Source organism: Periplaneta americana, chromosome 12, assembly GCF_040183065.1.
Source record: "Periplaneta americana isolate PAMFEO1 chromosome 12, P.americana_PAMFEO1_priV1, whole genome shotgun sequence".
In the NCBI taxonomy this organism is placed as follows: Eukaryota; Metazoa; Arthropoda; class Insecta; order Blattodea; family Blattidae; genus Periplaneta; species Periplaneta americana.
Genome location: NC_091128.1, coordinates 170,899,161 through 170,921,943, shown reverse-complemented (window position 1 = coordinate 170,921,943; position 22,783 = coordinate 170,899,161). Strand labels below are relative to the sequence as shown.

The window sequence follows — 22,783 nt, the reverse complement described above, 5'->3', positions numbered from 1 at the left end:
TGGTTAAATGTACCAACGCTCTACCAACTGAGTTTTAATCACTACAGTTAATATGGGCAGCTAATTTTTTTGTATTCACATATCTGCAGTAAAGATATAACAATATTCAAATCAACTTTATAGGGAGTTATACCTGAAATCTTGATTTGCATAATACACGTCACTGTTCGTTAACAGAAAACCACAATTTAAGTCACACGGAGTTAATGTGCACTCGAAGTTGGTTGCTTGACGGTTGTCAGCCCAGTTTGAGGTCTGTGGATATAGAGGGAAAAATTGGATCGGTGTCGTGTAGAGTTCCCGGGTAGCTCAGTTGGTAGAGCGTTGGTACGTCAAACCAAAGGTCCCGGGTTCGATGCCCGGCCCCGGTTCAAGTTTTCCCTCGAAATTATTCAAATCAACTTTTCAGGGAGTTATACTTGAAATCTTGATTTGCAGTACATATTACTGTGGAATTCCGGCCACCAAGTCACTCAATTGAGTGCGCTCTTTGTATAAATCCTCATGAATCATCCTGTATTATAAAGATTAATTACGAAAAGTCATGTTTAATTTCATGGTCCTTTAATACTTCTACGTCATATTTTTATATTTAGTTCTTATTTTTTAAGTAAAAGAAATCATATGAGTATTTCAATGTGTGCATCATTGTTTCTCTCACACTTGTCCCCTTCTGTGCTTGCAGATAGCGTCACAGTATTCCTCCAAATGCTGTTGGAGGTGGCGCCCACTCAGTCCATGTTTGATTAGCAGGAAGAAGATGATTAAACGTAAATGTTGTATGATTGAAACGCACCTATTCATCATGACACGGCATGACGTACAAGTCTTGTAATCGTTGTTTAACTCGTCATTCGTGGCTCGAAGTCTAGGTTGTTTCAGTCATCATAGTATTCCAGACCAGGAGAGTAAAAATATGTATGTTCTCTGCATTACATGAAATTCTAGAACCGTGTCTATGTCTTGCGCAACAACAACGAATTAGATCTGTGTTGATTGTCATTCAGAATACTCGCGAAAGCGTCCCAAGTACGGAAATAGCAGGTCGTAACCATTAGTCGTAATCCTGGCAGGTAGCTAATGGTGTTATTTGGTGTTCATTGTCGTCTAACCTGCAGAACAAAAAGTAACTAAACAAAAGAAACGCCAAGTGTTCGAATATGTGACGTCATGAGAGTATTAAACTCCACTCATTGTGCTTCTTTGATTAGAGGTTGTCTACGTGTTTTAGACTGAGGCGAAGCGAAGTCGTGGGTCACAATAGTATTTTTTAAAATAAAGAAATATCAAAGCTCGTGAAGATTACGTTTCCATGTCAACCCGTTGTTCCTCTAACCAAAAATATTTTATCAAGGACTTACAGTATGTTTTTTATAAACACTATTATATTTGGGTTTTATAAATAAAAGAAATCACTATTTCAGGTACACTTTGGCACTATTCTGTTAGTTTTTTTTATTATTGTAGCAAAAAATTGATTGCTAATTCGTAATTTGTATTATACTGTAGAGGCAAGCTGATTTTAGCCAGATCGTGGGCCAATTTATACTTTAACCGATCTGCATTGTTTTGTTCAAATCTCAACAGTTTAAAATTGCATTTACGATAACAGTGTTGCGGAGAACTGGACAGTCCTTTTGGTCTTGTTAATCTCGGTGTTTGTATACTCCATAGATTGTTGTAATTCAAATTAAGATTGTTGGTAATTTATACAGAAAGCAAGCTTAAGCCTGCGGGTTCAGGTGGGGTGATAAAGCTCAGAAAATGGCCTCAAGTTTTCATTTTGTAATTTTTAGAATGATTTTTTATGACGAAACTTGGCTAAAAATATTAATTCTGAAAAATTTGCTCCAACAAATACAGATCAGTACAAAATATATGGGAAGTATATTCACGTAAAGACGTAAATTTATAGTACTACCGTATTTACCCGCGTATTGGACGCCCCCGCATAATGGACGCACCCCAATTTTTCTCGTTGGAATTTAAAAAAACATTTCCCGCGTAATAGACATATAGAGGAATGTGAATCTGACAAATGGTAACAGCGATTCTGAACCTGACAATGAATGAGGCAAGGCTAGTTTTAATAATAAAATGTCTTGTCTTATTGTCGCTGTATACATTGTTACAAGTTGTCTGTGTATACAACTGCTGCTAACTATCGTCTTAATGCGACGCATATATAAATTAATCGCGGCCCATAAATCGTTACGTATTGTATCGATTATTTCAGCATTCGAGCTAGCGAACATTTAGTATGTTTTTTTTTTTTTTTTTCCGCTAAAAATTTTTCCTCGTATAAAGGACGTACCCTAGTTTTCTGTTATAAAAATCCAAAAAAAAAGTGTCTATTACGCGAGTAAATACGGTAATAGAATAAACTCAAAAGAAAGTCTCCAAGTACTAATACATCTGTCATACAGTCCACACTTGTCATTCTGCTCTATAACGGGGGAGAAAGAATGTGTTTTAAAATCCGCCTTAAATTAATATGAGGAAGGAAATAGGTGCGTCACTGATTTATCCATATTTATTTCATTTCCAAATGTAAGAGTCCAATAATGTATTAAAATAACATAAGCCTTTTGACAGCAATATTACAGGCAAATATTAAAAGCCTACATCAGTGATGTTGCAATTTAATTGAATGAGAGATTGAGTAAAGTTTATTGGCCTCTGAGAATGGACTAAACCGTAATAAATCCGATTCGTTATAATAAATGAAATCTAAACGAGTTATTGATGGATTTATTCGGTGGAACAAATCGTTGTGACCAATTTTGATACAATAGTAAAACACAAACTTCATAAACCAACTCAGTTTTACGTATATTCAGTGGGTTGTGGTCTATGAAATTGTTAAAATGAGAAATGTATTTCAGTTAACATCTATACTGTTATAATCGAAAGTCAATTAGAATAATCAGCTGTAACGAGTAGAGCAAGTGGGCAGCGTTCTCCTGGAAAACGATGAATAGCCAGAATGGTCCAAAATATTTTTTCGAATAGCTGAACCATTTTGTACACTTCGCGACTAAATTTAGTGTACAATTAAATTTTAAATTCTTATTATAATGGGGGGTATGTATAAATTCTAGGCCGTGAAGCAATAACTTCTGAATATTAGGTGAATGAATATTTCAAAGGGCCAATATTTAAGTAATAGATATGTGTACACACTGTATGATTGGAGTACTTGGAGATCTGCTTAAAATAAGTGATGATGCTATTCAATTGAGAGCCCATCTTGAAGCCATTTTATAACCTTGTGGAGTGGAGAGACTTTCATCTGAAACATCTCCTGAATTATGTTACTCTGTAAGTTGAGATAAGAAACTGAGAAAAGTGAAAAGATTTGGATGAATAAAACTTGCTTAATTCTGTTGCCAGTTCAGTGAACATTTCTGTTACAAACGCATGTTGTTGCAGTGTTATGAAACGTTCAGTTACCACATAAATTATAATTATGTATTTTCAAACATTTCGTATAAATATTTCAATCTTTGAGAATGTTTATTCGTAAGAATTATGATTTTGTCTTGCGTTATGATCCTTATTTCTTATACTGAGTGTTTTGAAATTAAGCAAGAATCATTCCAAAGTTAATAAAGGAAATATTGTAATAATACCTAATACTAGACTAGAGTCTAAATGATTGAGGTTATGTAGATAATTCAGACGAATCCTCATCTTTGATTTGAAAGGGGAAATTTAACATTTTCTTCGCCATAACTCAACCCAATATCATCCATGCATACTGGAGCTCGAAGTGACCATTCGGTCAGCCTTAGTGCCACACACGTGTTGGCGGCACCGCACCGGTTTTAATTGTGCCACTGCCACATCTTTCTGCATGAGACAGCATTCACTTCAGCGTGGAATACTGCATTGTCATCAAATTGGAGCATATCGTGTTAATAACGCAGCCAAGGACTGGCTCGGACAACCAGTCTCAATTGCGCTCCTGGGTTCAATGCTACAATGGTACGTGGAGGCCATTACATCATTCCAAGTTTAGTTTACATATTCGTACATTATTATGCGCACCGAAAGTCACAGTCGAAGAAATAAAATTTGTTTCATAAATGCAGTGACGTAGTGTCAGGATAGGCAGGGTACCAGTTTTAATATAAATATATACAGACGTGGACAAATTATTAGACTAAATTAATTATATGTGCAACGAAGCTGTATTTATCGGTAGAAATAATGAACAAAGATGTATTTTGCACAGAAATAATGAACAGAAAATTGAGTCTGGAGGTTACTAAAATTTTGTGAACATTCCCTTATTGTTTATTAACACGTTGATTTTGTCAGGGATGCTGGAAACCAAAGTTTGACACTTTCTTTTAATGTCAGCATCATTTAGCCAGATATCAGACAGTCCATGTTTTGTTGTAAGCCTCTTTTTGTTCACTTTCTTCTTCAGTGTAGATCACAGATTTTCAATTTCGTTCATGTCCAGTCTTCTTGCAGGCCATGGGAGAATATCTCCTGCAGTATATAATTAAACTACCAGTAGTAGCAACATAGCCAGAAAAAAATATACTTAACCATTGGAAAAATATACCAGAAGATGTAAACAATCATATTTACAACACTAGAGACTCTTTGAATTATACCGATAGTTGATATGACGAATTATATTATGTTTCGTAGAAAACGTTTTAGTCTAATAATTTGTCCACGTCTGTAGTATAAACTCATAAGTTAATAACCATTACCATGTGGTAAAACTCGTAAAATATAAGATATTTTAACTGAGATATCGTTAACTGCCTTCACTGAAAACACTAATTGTACACTGGGCTGCAAAAGAAATGCCGAGTCGAAGTCGCTATCGATTTGAAATATTATCGTGTTACGAGGACTTCGCTTAGAAAAATATTGAAATAGAGATACACAGAAGGCATTGAATATAAATTCTGTTATTACTCTGTTATCATTACATCATAAAACTGATACATTTTAATACAATGTGAAACGTAACTGTCCGTATATATTATATCGATTGTAACAATGTCAACATCCATGGATAATAAGAAAGACTGTGGAACAATATCAAACGTTACTGGCCGTATATATCGATTGTAACAATGACAACATCTATGGATAATAAGAAAGGCTGTGGAATACCTTATAAACTGCAGTTACTCTATTTTCGTGTAGTATTCTTATTAATGTTCTAAAATAAAATTATATTAATAATTTAAAATCAATTCATATTAAATAATAACGTGAACATGTTAGCCTATAGAAGTCGTGTTTACATGTTTTTTTTAATAATCTCAAGAAAATAGCTTTCCACCTCGCCACGTTTGCTAAAGTCCTCGGAAAACTATATAATTTCGAATCGGCTTTTTTTTGCAGCCCAGTGTACGTCGATAATCGTACATTCGCAATAATGTTCTTCTAAGCCACGTTTACAAGCGCAAAAAGCATGCGTGCGAAGTCCCTCCATGCCCTTTCCTGAATTAAATACTGATGGGAGCGGGAGAGAATGCGTGTTTAAGGAACGCGGCTAGAATTTTCGCCACATTCCTCGTTACATGTTAGTACCTTTTAAGGGGATATATATGATTTTTAAAACTTAAGGGGGGAGGCAGATGAAAATTGAATTTTAGGAAATATGGAAGCTAAAAATGTGAAAATTAATTTTCCTCCTCATTTCTATATGTAAAACAATAGGAAAAATTTGGTTTCATTTGTTTGGATATTTCAGGAATTATTTTTGAAATTAAGAAAAAAGTATGATTCCAAAAAAAAAAAAAAGCGTAAAACTTTTCCAAATTTTTACATTCAAGTCTGTTTTCTTAATTACAATTTAGTGAAGTAAAACTGAGGATTTGCAGTTCAGTGCTGTTATTACTTTTGATTTTAAGAAGTATTACTTAAAGCGGTTTATAAAATTCGAAATATTTTAGTACACACCTCAATTTAATAATTTCTGAGCGATATAGTTTTAAAAGTAGAGAAAAATGGAAGCACAGAATTAATTATCATGCTTTCATATGCATGTACAAAAAAACCAGCCTTCTGTGGAAGTTTTAGCATTTTTTTGTAATACATAATCTTAAAAAAATTAAGTATGGAAATTGACATGTTTAAAGTTTTCATACATGAAGTATTTAAACTGCAGCTATTTAAAAATGACTGATTTATGACCGGTTCCAGACGGCGGCGTAACTACCTGAAACTTTAGGAATACATTCTTTAAAGCGCAAGTTATTTATTTCTAATACAAATGAAAAATGTGATTTTTGGCAGAAATTATGAATTTTCACTTGTCCCCACCCCCTTAAGTACAATATAAGCAAGAGATTAATTAATACCTTCCTGAAGCCTTCTTTAGAGCGAAAGTATACTCGAGTACGATTATATAAAACCGTAGCAAAACCAGCGTTAAGTATTGATAGCGAATCACAAACATAAAGAAAATAGAAGAAAACAGAGTAACCGCTTGTGAAATGAGCTTCTTGAAAATTACAGCAGGACATACGAACCTGGACCACAAAAAGAATGGGGATCTATTTTTATTACAACAATTGCAGTTAGATCTTCTAGTGCACTACATCCAGAAAATACAATGTCTACTAGTTCGTTTACCTAGAGAGAATGTCCTCATACACGATTCCGAAGGCCATGTTTCATTATTGTCAGTCCAAAGAAAATATGAAAAGAAAATTATCTACTTTTATCGAAACTGGTCAAATCGCTTAATACTTGGAAGATAATTATGATGAATTTAATGAAGCTATGAGAAAACTGTAGATCCGCTGATATTTGTCTGTTGCTGTTATTATGTGTTACTCTGATGTTCGAAGGTGACAAACATGGAGTGGCGAGAAATTATAAGCAGAAGCCATGAAACACGTAAGAAGTAAAACATAGGTTTATATTAAAAATGCGTAAAATGTTTTACATGAACATATTACATTTTTAATATTTTCCATTTTTAATGCATTAAACGGCGAACTTCCATTTAATTGCTGTCCACTCAATTTCTCCATTCTACGCCACTGCATAAATGTTAGGTACATAAAATGACAGTGTGGCCTATCAAAAATGTTGGAGGTTGGAAATGACTCTTGTTAACATTCCAAAAATATATTCATGAATGAAGCAGTTGTTTCATCCTGGAACCCTAAAGTTACTCCTGTCGTATCGGAAAGCAGGTCACCTAGCCGTGTCTCAAAGCTCAAGTCCATACTACACACTAATGACTAGCAACTAGGTGACTTGTAAACTATACACTAGGAAGCTTTGGACATGTATGCTTGAAACATGGCCTTCTTCGTAGACTATTTTTCTAAAAAACCATGACATCGTGGTGCAGCACTGCATTAAGAAGGCAGTGTCCTAATGCAGTTTCATTATGAATTATGTGGAAAAGATGAGGGCTTAATAATATTACAATAATGTTTAAAACATTGTACAGAAGGTACTAACAATGTCAGTGTTCATAGTTAACGTTTTATTCTACATTATATTTACATTATTTCGCTTCCAAAGCATTTTCAGATTTCATAACCCCAATTGTTGATGAGGTATCCACTAGTGAACAAGTGAGCAATCAAGCAAGCATTTTCGTTTACTAGCTACTACGGACTTGATTGCTATACACTATGTAGCTTTGGATCATAACTTCTGACGTCACATCCGGCTATTTAGTCAACAATCTAGTTCACTTCAGCTGAAAATGTAGCTTTGAGACACGGCCTAAAAATGGAAAGTTACTTCACCTTCTGTATTGTTTTACAAATATAATAATTGAGACTCTTAAACCAGGCGATGGTCAGAAAAAGTATCACGAAATTTACGAAAGCTTATAGAGTACGGTATTAGTTGAAAATCAGTAAGCAAAAGATAGAAATTGATAATGGGGTAACATTAGAAGGAATAATGGTCTGTATTGTGGATAGGCTCGACTTCTAATATGACATTTCAGTTAAGTTAGGAGCGAGAGCTAATGACCCACATAATACTAGTAAATGGAAGTTTACCTTTTGTAATAGCGTATCCAGATATAATAGCACAGCGACCAAGTTGCTTTTATGGTATATCCTTGGATAAATAATAGTAACACATGCATACATATACGATAAATAAATGTATTTAATATTAGCGGAGGACGTGAATAATATACTGTACATCAGTGACAACATGGTCAATAAAATTGGATTTCTAAACATTTGGGAATAAAACTTACAAATTAATCAAGGTTCTGAAATGTATAAAGCTGCTTGAATATTATTAAATTTTTCTTCCAATTCATTACTTCACAAGAAAACTTATCAAAGATTGATCAATATTGAAAAATATTTTGTTAAAAACTGTTTCATATTCTTAAAGATTTTAAAATATGTGCTTCAATTTCATTGCAATCTGTGCAGGCGTACCTACCAAATATTACAATATAAATATTGATAATATGTTAACTAGGAACGAGGCAAAATAAAACAATATTTATATTAGTTAACTGTACACTAAAGCGAAGAATATTACAGCCGCATATTGTTTTAAAACAAGATATGTACGATTCGTATTTGCCTAGGTTATAGGTTATTCTTCTTCATTTAAAAATACAGGTATTGATATTTAAGCTGGCCTTCTATGCCCAAGGTTGCGGGTTCGATCCCGGGCCAGGTCGATGGCATTTAAGTGTGCTTAAATGCGACAGGCTCATGTCAGTAGATTTACTGGCATGTAAAAGAACTCCTGCGGGACAAAATTCCGGCACATCCGGCGACGCTGATATAACCTCTGCAGTTGCGAGCGTCGTTAAATAAAACATAACACTTAATATTTAACTTGAGATATCTGGCTTGCAGTTTCATCATTCGCATTACTTTTATTCATTTTATTGTGTATTCCATTGAACCCATGGCATAGAGACGTGAGTTTAATCCATGTAATTGAATTAACTGGCAAACAACGTTTGTTGGCCAGGACGCCATTTGTTTTGTGATTCTTGGTGCCATAATATTTTCGAATACTATTGGTGAATTCCTCCAAAGAATTGTTAACTATATGATCGATTAAAACTTGTTCTCATTTACTATTAATACAATCAAAGACTTTGGAATTATTGTTAGTGATTTGACAATAAAACGTTTAAAGTATTGGAGGCTTTGAAAGTATTGTGAGTGATTTGATAAGAGAAGTTTACTATAATTAAAAGTCTTTAAAAATCTTGTGAAGCGTTGAATTTGACGAAAATTTTATCGTGTACAAGTAGCTTCATTGGTTACCTATTAAAACTGAAGCGTAGCTTGAATGAATCGGAAGTCTCGAAGTCTTTCAGTATTATTTTTTAATGTGTTATATTGAGAGCTGTGGACACCGTGTTTTCATAATGAGTCCCTGTTCCACTGATATCTTTGCATATACCTCTACAGAGAACATATTTTTGATAGCTTAAAGATAGATTATATTTTTGGCACCAAAATTTGTATGTCAATGAATGATGAGGTACTTAACTTACACATAGACAGTCTATCCTCAGATTACCTTATAATAAATGCGCTCTTATTGCCATTTTATCTGTAATTAAAGAATTAATAGCAGTTCGCAAGATATGACGAACTGACCAGAATTATTAGTGGAGACATGAAGCTATTGTCATAACAGTACTTTCTGTTTATTATTTCAGAATGAAGTGTGCCACGAAGATGAGCATAGGTTCTAAATTCTAATAAATTGCATCTACAGTTACTCTGGATGTGCAATTAGACTGAGTGTTATAAAAACTTGCACTAACTCTGGTTACGCCATTTCTTGAAACTTCCAGGAAATATAGTGTACCGTACTTGTCTTAGACATTATACTCACTACAGTAAACAAAATGGCTCTCTCTATAAGTCGTACAATATAAAAAATCGATTTTGCTTTTTCAACCAATAAACGAAATTCTTCTACATTTATGTTTATGAACGTTAATTTTAATTAACCGTAAGCGTTACATATAGAAAGAACAAACAAAATAGAATACATTCTAATATTTAGTGGCATGAAGTATTATTAGACTTATAAGAAATTAAATCAATTAAATTTGCAATATAGGCCTAGTAAAATTAAGACAATTGAAGAATCATAGAATTCAGTTATCGATTTTCAGCAACAGAGAGTTATCGATTTTCAGCAAAGAGAATTAATTTTTGCTCCGGCATTGGGGAAAAGGGAGGAACAAATGAAGCAATTCGGACAGTCGATAATGAAGATTTTATCGGTAACAATGGAAGTGAAGTACATTATGAAATTTAAGAACTTTCTGGTGGGTTGAGTTCTGATCTGTGTTTTGATTGACTTGACAATGATGTGAAAAACTATCCGAACCATTGGCTAAACTATCCAAGCTATGGTAGAAATTAATTTTTACCCGTTTGACTGACAATTTATTCAATTCAAGAATATTTAGCTCATAACATAAGGATGCCTGGAACTTTGGAATGTTTCTTGATATTTTTCATACAGGAATATATTTATACTGGTTTTGTTTCTATACTGACATAATTATGAAGTTGTTAAACTTGAGATATTTTGTATATGTTTGGATTTGTTTCTTGCTTGCGAAGCAAAACTTATGATAATTGCCAGACACTGATATCCCTTTGTAATAATTTTCACACCATGTCTTATTGAACATTACGATTATTCTTAATTATCGATGTTTTGGATGTTTATTTTTATTCTTGTATCTTTTGTTACTGTTGAAGAGTTGATGATGGTGACTGTGTGAGTGCTTTTGTTTCAAAAGAAAGAATAGCGTGCATAGGCGTGTGCAGAGGTTGGTAGAAAAGCATCGGTTTTTAATTCCCCACATTCAAGTAGGGAAAGCTACTTTAGTTACTGAAACCAAAACGAATTACTATAATCCTGGTTGTTAGCTGCATGTTTGTTTTGTTAATTTAGTGATGGCTCTGATTGAAGAGATCGCGATATCTGACACTAATGAAATTGAATCCTGGCTGAATGGCAATGTCTTACTAAGCTGTAAGACTTATCATTTCTGTTTATATCATTTGAGTTATTAACTCACACTGGTGAGTTTTGTTAGATTTTTATAATTTAATTCCAACTTTTAGAAACGAACAACTCAAACTAGTCTTTTTATAGGCTGTGTGATTTCGGACATTTATTTAATGCTGTTTAGAATTTTGTAAGTTCTTAGAAAGAGTAGGTAGTTTACACCATATCATTATTTTCAAAGCATTGTGATAGTGTGTATATTACTTCTTCAAACCGATTTTTCATATTCTTCCTAATGAAAAGAGAACTTTACGGTGTTCATTAAAACATTCACACTTTTACACAGTCTAATAACACTCTTATATTATTAAAATATTCATACTTCATACATTTTCGTTGACACTGCACAAAAATACTTGTAAGAATGTTTCAGAGATACATTTTTTCAGTTAAAATGCTCCTAAAGCTAAAAAAACATTATTACCAGTACCGGTACTTGATTGTTCTTAACAACTACTCTTATTTTCAATCAAAGGCATAAAAAATGGTAATTGTAGAAACCAAATACTTAATTTTATTACAGTCTTTTTTGAGCTCATATTATAAAATTAGATACCGTGCCTTAGGGCAAATAAATTATCATTTTTTGTTCACCAAAACGCGAAATTCGGAAGAAAATTGAAATTTACAATTTAACAATGTAGGGATAAAATAATATGGAACATAAGAATTCGGGGCTTACTTGTAACTGCGATTCTGTCAATATCACATTCTTATCACTAAGTTTTAATCGATATCTTTAATACCGTAGACATTTTCTGCCTGCCGCATATTGTAGTACAGTATCTTGTTTGTAAGTAATCGTTTCAATGTATTCTCTCATAACATACTACTGTTTTAGAGCGAATTCCAGAAGTTGAAATACTCCACATCATCTGTCAGGTTCCCTGGGATATGACTGCATTGTACTTGTACAAATTACAGTAAAACATTTAATTAAAATCCGTGAGCATAATCAGGGTCATATTCAGGGTTGCCAGAATCCCTCATCAGGAATCCAGGACAGATAATGATATTGCGTATCTTAACGTCACTAAACATTTGAATTAATAATTAAATTTGGTATACAACTGATTTTATGTATTTCAACTAATTTATACTATATCCTAAAAAGTTTTATGATGTTATTCATAGACATTTCACTAGCCCGCGAAACTAGCCCCGGCTATCGACTGGTTACTTGTACAGGATTCATATCATATCATATCATATCATATCATATCATATCATATATCATGTCATATCATATACCGGTATCATATCATAAACCGGTATCATTTATCATATCATATATCATATCATATCATATCATATCATATCATATCATATCATATCATATCATATCATATCATATCATATCATATATCATATCATATCATATATCATGTCATATCATATACCGGTATCATATCATAAACCGGTATCATTTATCATATCATATATCATATCATATCATATCATATATCATATCATATCATATCATATCATAGTATATCATATCATATATCATATCATATCATATCATATCATATCATATCATATCATATCATATCATATCATATCATATATCATGTCATATCATATACCGGTATCATATCATAAACCGGTATCATTTATCATATCATATATCATATCATATCATATCATATCATATCATATCATATCATATCATATCATATCATATATCATGTCATATCATATACCGGTATCATATCATAAACCGGTATCATTTATCATATCATATATCATATCATATATCATATCATATCATATCATATCATAGTATATCATATCATATATCATATCATATCATATCATATCATATCATATCATATCATATCATATATCATATCATATATAATGTCATATATCATATCATATATCATATCATATCATATACCGGTATCATATATCATATCATATCATATATATCATATCACATATCATGTCACATATCATGTCATATATCATATCATATCATATCATATCATATCATATCATATCATATCATATCATATCATATCATATCATATCATATCTGATATATCATAGCATAAACCGGTATCATTTATCATATCATATATCATATCATATCATATCATATCATATCATATCATATCATATATCATGTCATATATCATATCATATCATATCATATACCGGTATCATAGCATAAACCGGTATCATTTATCATATCATATCATATATCATATCATATCATATCATATCATATATCATGTCATATATCATATCATATCATATCATATACCGGTATCATATATCATATCATATCATATCATATCATATATCATGTCATATCATATCATATCATATATCATGTCATATCATATCATATCATATCATATCATATCATATCATATAATATCATATCATATATCATATCATATCATATCATATCATATATCATGTATATCATATCATATCATATCATATCATATACTGGTATCATATATCATATCATATCATATCATATCATATCATATCATATCATATCATATCATATCATATCGCTATCACTGGTTTATGAATATGAAAAACGTTAGTTCGCTGATCATCCACCGGAAGCCCGCGCTAAGAATGTCTATGAATATGGCCCTTAATTTTGTTACATTTTTCTTGATTATAAAATTTCATTTGAATTATTGATGTCTGGAAAAATAATGTCATATTACAGCCTGACCTATACAGATAAATGCGCGATAAAGTGTTTAAATTCTATCAATAATAAATCAAGTTTCAAAGAAAGTAAAGAATAAAAATACTGTATACCTGATACATACTATAGTACTGTCGTTTTTATTGCAATAGAGCCCGATAAGAGACGATAACGAATTCGACATGGGTTGGACAGGATCTTAAAAAACGAATAAGGAATTTTAAAAATAATTTATAGAAATGAGAAAAAAATTACATTTTTTTTTTTACATTCCGGGACAAATATAACTCCGTCCAGGACACCATTGAAATCCAGGACATCTGGCAATCCTGGTTATGCTGGATACCACTTTGGATCTTTAGCTTCCTTGCACACAGTTCTGTGTGGATCTTAAGGACTGTTAACACTAATTATTGTATTATTTTATAATCGGTATTTTTGGTAAATATGATTAAATTCTAATCTCCATATCTTAAAATAGCTACATTTAAAATTTACGTTTTATTATGCTGTATACATACATTACATTGCATTACATACCATTAGTTCAATATATAATAGCAATTTATCATTGCAACGCTTATAATAGTAGTCGTGGGTTCAAATTCCGGTACTGGTATTCATTGACTATATTAGTTCTTATCAATTATTGTAAAAACTCGAATCTTCGAAAGTACTTGTTTACTAAGAGAAAATCTAAGAATATTCCTTAAGTTTTCGAAACACCATTAAATTTGCAATCTGAAAATAGATTGTTAGTAATAAATACTAGTCTAGCAAGTTACTTTTACTTCAAATTTATATTATAATTCTGTACAACAGCTTAACGATCTAGTTAAAATTGTCCATGATAATGATGATAATTTAATTATGATTTTATGTTCGTGGATGATTTCACAAGCTTTTTCTTACGACGCTTGATTAACTTCAATGTTGCTATAATGTTGTTAATACATAGATAATAAAGTATCTGAAACTATCACAATTTTAATGAAGAAGCAGAATATTTGTTAGAGATCGGTCGTTGTCTATAAATCTGACGGCAGCCAATAAAGTGATACATATGACTAGCATTCGAATCTCGCCCATGATATGAATGTGTGTAATGTGATTTCAAAGCCAACTTGCGAGATATTGTCATGTACCCATCTTATGAAAGGAATCAAATATCTGAAAGACAAAGCCATTAGCTCCAAATTCAAACAAATGCATAATATTTGAGTCCGACTTAAAATACATTGCCATCCAGGCCCTGCGATGTACCGACACTAATCCATTAGTGTTAGATATTAGACCGTTATAAATGACAATATTCTTACCATATACAGACGTGGACAAATTATTAGCAAAATTGAAGATTTTTATTATATATTTTTACAAAATATGATTCTTCTGTTCAGACTACAGTTGACATTTTTGCGTACTTTCAAATTATTAGCAAAATTGAAGATTTGTATTGTATATTTTTAGAAAATTTGACTCTTCAATTTGGACTACATTTGATATTTTTTGCATATTTACAAATTATTAGCAAAATTGAAGATTTTTATTATATATTTTTACCAAATTCAACTCTTCAATTTGGACTACAGTTCACATTTTGGATATTTCCAAATTATTAGCAAAACTGAAGATTTTTATTTTATATTTTTACAAAATTTGACTCTTCAATTTTGACTGCAGTTGACATTTTTGCATATTTATAAATTTTTAGCAAAATTAAAGATTTTTATTAGTATGTATTTTTACAAAATTTGGCTCTTCAACTTAAACTACAGTTGACATTTTTGCGTACTTTCAAATTATTAGCAAAATTGAAGATTTGTATTGTATATTTTTAGAAAATTTGACTCTTCAATTTGGACTACATTTGATATTTTTTACATATTTACAAATTATTAGCAAAATTGAAGATTTTTATTATATATTTTTACCAAATTCAACTCTTCAATTTGGACTACAGTTCACATTTTGGATATTTCCAAATTATTAGCAAAACTGAAGATTTTTATTTTATATTTTTACAAAATTTGACTCTTCAATTTTGACTGCAGTTGACATTTTTGCATATTTATAAATTTTTAGCAAAATTAAAGATTTTTATTAGTATGTATTTTTACAAAATTTGGCTCTTCAACTTAAACTACAGTTGACATTTTTGCATATTTCTGTCTACTATAATGATGGAAATGTGCAAAATTGTCAACTGTAGTCTAAATTGAAAAGTCAAATTTTGTAAACAGAATTATCATAAAAATCTTCAATTTTGATAATAATTTGTCCACGTCTGTAGTAGGCCTTCTAATGCGCACTTTTCATCATAAAATTCAAGCGAAGAATTAACAAATTCAGAAGTACAAAACATTATAATGAAAGCAAATAGATTTTAACTGGAACGTTTTGGAAAAATGTACGTTTTAATCAAAATCCTGCAGCCATCTTTATACAAAGCGGACGGGATATAACTACACTCATGAGTGAAAGTTATTTTATGCCCGAAAGCCAATTATTAGTCTCGAATCCCATATAGCTCGATGTAACAGCATGAGGTAAACTTGGTAACATGAAGTATTAGTAGGAACCACCTTCAAAATGTAGGAGTGGGAGAGGGAGAGGTGAATGATGTATTTTGATTGCAGGTTATTTCAATTGTTCAACATATCAGAGTGAGCATTGCATTCTTGAGATAAAAGAGGGAAAAATTGTTGGTATATGAGATTAGAGCCTTTCACGAAGATTTGAGTTTGGAGGAAAATTTTTGGTTTTTCAACGGTATGTTGAGATTTAATTTCGCTAGTGTTTCGGAATTATCAAGAGCTCATATTTCTAGAATAGCATCTTTCGAATCATGGAAGGAATAGTTACTCTGCTGATCCGTTATTTATAAGTGAAATCAGATTTTATTGCAAAAATAGAACACTTTATTCACAAAGAATGGAAATTAACTTCACGGTATATATGTTTCCAATTGTTGCAGTTTGGTTGCTTTGGCAAAGTCTATTTCTAGATGTAACAAGTAAAAATTATACTAGCTACTCAATGTTTGTAATTGCATTCTACGCCACTCATTTATTTCTAAAATAATGAATTTTAGTAGACTATTTTATGTCTTCGGACAGTTACTAAACAACAAATTCATGTAAAGAGCATATATTATGATACCTGTAGTTTTCTGCTCATGAACTTTCAAACATGGAAACTATAATCGATATTTTATTCACAACAAAATTCTTAACAGCCATTACGCTTATTTCAATTGAACTATACCATCATGTTTAGTAGTTAGGAAATGTAATATGCAAGACTGTTCGGAAATGAGTTACTACAATTTCTGTGGTCAAGTAGAAGAAGAAATTATTATCGATTTGTGTAAAGATCTAAAAATGCCAGTTTTATAATTCACATTTCTACATAATCCAGGCTCGCTGGGGTCATTCACTAATTTCTGAACTGGTCGTATGTATGAATTCAGCAGGCTTATGAAAACAATAGAACATCTTGACTTTACAACCATCGTTAATTTGTGATAAAATGTAAAACATTTTCTGTGGATATTTTTCATCACTATTAGAAATTAGCTGTAATATTCTGTTTAAGATGTACATAACCTAAAAGTAACGAAAACTATCAAACATTAGACTATTTGAAAGATAGCTATAATGAGTAGGTATTCTCTTAAGCCCTAATAAATTCATAAACATAACCCACTATATAACCCATGCCTTTAAGTTTGTGTACAATAGATTTAAATTACAGTGTTAAATCGCCATCTCCTACACTAAGAAGAATGAGATATTTGAATGAGATAGAAAGAGAGAACGAATCTTACATGACAAAGCATGGAAAGTATATTTGTAATCAATACAGTATAGCTAATATATTATGTTTTTCTGTGTCATGTTGGTTACATCGACATCTACAGTATTTTTCGTGCCATTTTTGTGCACTTCAGTATCCAAAGATAAGGGACAAAATGAATAGGCAACCGCGCCGTACAGATCTTGTACGATATTAGTGTAAATATCTTTTTAACTTTGGAGACATTAAATCTCAACACACCGCACAGGTTGCAAAATCAATATTATTGCTATATTTTCTCCAGTAGGGATGTATAGGTTATGTTTTAAAATAAATGTTCACAATGTTTTTTTTTTTTTTTTTTCATTTGTGTACCTTTCAAAATTGAGCAGTAAACTGACATATCATGAGAAGTATAAAACTAATGTGAATTGTGTGTTTTATGAGTGCATAATAATTTACGATAACCTCTGCATGCATTAAAAGACTGTTACGATTAATGGATAAAGACAAGCCTCTTGCTATGAAGTAATGTAAACAGGGTATTCACAGAGCTTTTCAGTTTTTTTTTATTGTTGCTTAATTTGTCATACATGAAATGCTGCTTATTCATAAGATAGTCTCCAAGGACCCACACCTATGCGAATCATTAGACACGATAATATAGAAATAGCCCAATGCTGCTGATTCTTACAAAATTATTTATTGGTATTCAATTAGTATTTTATATTTTTAAGACAAAATGTAATTATACTTAGAAAATTATCAGTTTAAATTAAAACAGAAATTTTAGTTCGCGTTAACAGTTCAGAATATCCGTGTATTACTTTGTTCTATTGAAAGCATCTGATATAAATGGATCTAACGGTGGAATTATCACTATTTTAATTTTTCTCTTCAGTTTAAAGCTGTAAAACTCATAATTTAATAGCCACAATTCAAACTAAGACAAATATTGTGTTGTACCGAAACTCACGCCGATTAAAAATATCATTCCATTTTTACTGTGGGTTGTGAGGATGAAACTATGGTTATAATTTTGTTCACCTTCGATTTTAATGAGTTGAAAGAGTACAACGGTTTGTACTGTTAGTATAGTTGTTCTTGATTCGCATGGTTTAAAATTGTAGTTTTTGTACTTATTGCCAAAGGAAAATATCCTGTGTACACGCCTATGTTGAAGTGTGATCATTTGTAATACCCACAATGACGGTTGAAGATGTAATAAATTTGAACAAATGTTAATAAAGTAGAATATTACTTTTCTTAATCATTGTATCATCTCTATGGTTTGACTTTATTGTGTGTTAACGGCCCTTACATGTTTTTCCCGTTTCTTTCTCGCCGTGTGATCTGTACACATAGACAATATTACGAAGCTCAGGAAAATCGATTCCCAATTTTTGACGGAAATACTTACTTTCAGCTTCATTGATACCGAGGAAGTGATTTACAAGTTACAGCAATAAAATTTCTCCTAAACAACTGGACTGATTTTGTTCGCAATCTAGTTCATGGAATTGCTTGTTAAACACATGTCAGGTTGCGCAACTTCGACTTAACCCATAATATAATACACTCAGGGACAAAAAAACCGGACACTTTAATATTTGCTGGTATTTTCCAAAATATTATCTTCTCATGCAATATTATGGTAGCCATCTGTTGTTATGGAGACGTGTATATATTGTTGATTGTTTTTTGTTTTATAAACAAGCCATTACAACCAAATATTCCAATTTTGCTTTCGGAGTCTCAGCTATAACAATTTTGTCTCAACCATTTTGTGCTTCATTATCGTTATCATTCGTTATTTCTTTATTTTTACATTTTGTGAGTTTAAGTGGGGTTGTAACATTTGTCTTAAAACAAGATTCGACCTGAAGATGTGGCTCGAGCTGTAGCCCTTTACGATGATGGACGCAGTGTACGTTACATTGCAAATGTTATGAATATGGCTAGAAGCACAACCCATGATGCCATAAAACGGTATAGAGAGACCCTAGAATATCCCAGAAGACCAGGTTCGGGTCGTCCAAGAGCTACAAATCAAAATGAAGACAGGTATATGGTGTTGAGAGTTCTTAGGGAGCGCAACCTGCCAGCTACTAGTGTAGCCCAGTAATTTGTTAACATGCATGGACGCCCAATGTCGGCCAAAACAGTTAGAAGGAGGTTGAAAATAAGTGGACTAATATCAAGTAGACCTGCAACTGGTCCCAGACTTCTCAGGATGCATCGAGTTGAACGACTGCGTTTTTCAAATGATCACAGGGATTGGAGAAATGGACAGTGGAGCTGTGTTCTGTTCAGCGATGAGTCCCGTTTCAATCTGTGCTCACCTGATGGACGTGAAAGAGTTCGGAGAAGGAGGGGAGAACGATTTTCACAGTGTTGCATTTCCGAAAATGTGCCGTATGGAGGTGGTGAAATGATGGTTTGGGCAGGAGTGTGTACGGATGCTCGTACAGAGTTGGTTTTTGTTGAAAATGGAAGACTAACAGCTGATAGGTATATAAATGAATGTTTGGCTGATCATGTTGTGCCATTTGGCCAATTTGTAGGCGATAATTTTGTTTTAATACATGATAATGCACGGCTGTATATTGCCCATGCGGTCGGAGATTATCTCCAAGAAGTGGGAATCCATGTTCTTCCATGGCCAGCAAGGAGTCCAGACCTGAACCCAATTGAACACGTGTGGGACATGCTGGGACGGCGTGTTAAGAATAGACACCGAGACCAGAATCGTTACAAGAGTTGAGGCGAGCACTTGGCGAAGAATGGGAACTTATTCCTCAAGAAGACATTGCAAACCAAATTGAGAGCATGCCAAGACGTATGGATTCAGTTATTCAAGCCAGAGGGAGTAATACCCGTTACTAAAAAGAGTTTTTAATGTTTAAGGCACCATAAAATGGAAAAACAGTTAGACCAAACGATGCCATAGTTATACGCCCTTTGTAAATTTTTGTAAATTTTCTCATCAGAGATTTTTATTTTTTTCAAATGTTGTCGTATAAGGTGCTAAATGGAACATTATTTTGTTCAAATGGGTTTTGTTTCTTTTTTAAATAATTGGCAACAAAATACAAGCAAATATAGAAGTGTCCGGTTTTTTTTGTCCCTGAGTGTATAATAAATAGGTAATTATGCTGTTGTCAGTTTTACTCTTAATATGTAATGTATTTAATAATAATAATAATAATAATAATAATAATAATAATAATAATATTGAATTTATTCAATGTGTACATGGGTTTCCTTCGCAAGTCTTCATATCCAAGACCAACTACAATAAAATGTTCCTTCCAATTACCATTTTTCGTAGTTGGTCGTTGTATGTACACGTCACATTGTTCCAGTTATTGTTCTTCAGTCTTTCATTTTTTCTTCGTCATGGTAGTCTCTTCCTTATCAGAGTCTCCAAGCAAACCGCAACATGTACAGTAGGTACTGTATGTTTTCTTGTAAATAGTTTCCTTAATCTATCACAAAATATTTCAATTTCCGGTAATTTCATCACTGTACGATTTTGTTATTCTAGGTTTAATTTGTAATTCAGTAAATATAAAATATTCTTTGTTTTTCTGTGATAAATTATTTACTTTCATTAGTCATGTAATCTTTTAGTACTTTGATTTTTATTGTAATTGTAAATGTAAATTTAATACTAATTGTAATTTTATTTGTAATTGTAATTTTATTCTTCATATTATAGTTGGAATCTCCTGGTAGAGGGGCAGAGAAGGCCTGACGGCCTTATCTCTACCAGGTTAAATAAATAAATACTAAGTGCATGAAGTATAGCCACGCGTCATCCACTCCACTGACACAAAAATTCAGGTCTGGCTATTAAGTGAACAAGCGAAGAAAAAAAAAAAGTTACGCATTTGGAGACCACTGCTTTAATAGAAGTATTTGGTAGCCGGCACTTCATTAGGAAAGAAGAAAATATATTTTATTAAAAAGAAGGAGAAATTTTCCGTTTGAAACACTTAAAATGTTTACAGTCACTCATTGAAATTTCTGTTTGCATAAGAACCAGGTCTGTGTATGAACCCTTACCATTCACAGTCGTATTAATTAAATGAATAACTGAGATTGACGTTTTTATTTCCTGTCGTACCTAATTAGTGATTTTAATTGGTTTATTTTACGACGATTTATCAACTACAGTGGTTAGCTAGCGTCTGAGTGAAATGAAGGTGATAATGCCAGCGAAATGGGTCCAGGGTTCAGTGCCGAAAGCTACTCAGTATTTTCTCTTAATGGGTTGTGAGAAAACCTGAACCAAGTAACTTAACCCAACCAGGATTTGAACCCAGGCCCGTTAGTTTCATGGTCAGGCATGCTAACCGTTATTACTCCACAGCGGTGGACGTAATTAGTGATGAAGATTGATGAACTAACTGTTGATGACTGAACTATTTCTTACTTGGTAAGATTGATGTGAGAACGTAGCTTTAATATGTAAATTCATCGCAGTTACTTTTTATTGGGGACTGCAAATTTAATCCCTCGCTTCCTCACTAGAATTCATTGTAATCGTGTTACATTCAAATTGATGCTTCTGCTACATTCTGCGTCGTGTCATTAAATTTACATCTGTGAACGTAGCAGGGTCATTTGCAGAGTTTGTATAACAAATGATGTCCATCAATTCTTACCCTTCCCATTATTGCATTTATAACGATAGAGTTATAAATTCCTAACAGTGAGTAGTTTCAATACTAATGTAGTAAACGTCACAAGAATTATTTCCTTCATGTGAAATATTTCACGAGAATAAAATAAAATTCTCATAGTAACAGCTAAAATGCTGTGTCCGTACTACTTAAGTTTTTAAAATGGAGCATGATTATGTCCAGATAAAGGTTTGTTTAATAATGTAATTGAGAAAATAAATTAAAGAAACATTTGATATTATCAAAACTTATTCATTTATGTCTGAGTTTATATTTCCTTAAACATGATTACATAATTACTTTGGTCCAGTAAGTCAGTCAGGTCTGTTACACCATTCTGTTCCTATGGATACACAGTTGAAAAAGAAATCCCACAGATGTCAGCACAAGCCAAGATGATGCACAAAGACCCATTTTGATTTGGCGAGTTTTTGTGTGTCATACTCTTGCTTTATGTTTTAGTCTAAGCGTGCATTTTTACTCTGTCAGATCTGTTTTTGTTGTGTTTTCCATAAATAACAACATATAAAGTCAAGATCAAGAGGACATAATAGTACACGTGTCCAGTAGTTAAGTTGCTACTTTG

General features: G+C 32.3%; 1 protein-coding gene across 6 annotated transcripts in view; it reads left to right on the top strand.

Moving 5' to 3' along the window:
* sbm (L-type amino acid transporter sobremesa) overlaps positions 1-18,779 on the top strand; it is a 433,408-nt gene extending 414,629 nt beyond the window's left edge. For all 6 annotated transcript variants that reach the window (XM_069842533.1, XM_069842528.1, XM_069842529.1 and 3 more), the window contains one exon: positions 686-18,779. In XM_069842533.1, coding sequence (XP_069698634.1) covers positions 686-750 — 65 coding nt within the window. In that variant the 3' untranslated portion in view covers positions 751-18,779. The remainder of the gene's footprint in view (positions 1-685) is intronic.
* The last annotated feature ends 4,004 nt before the right edge of the window (positions 18,780-22,783 follow it).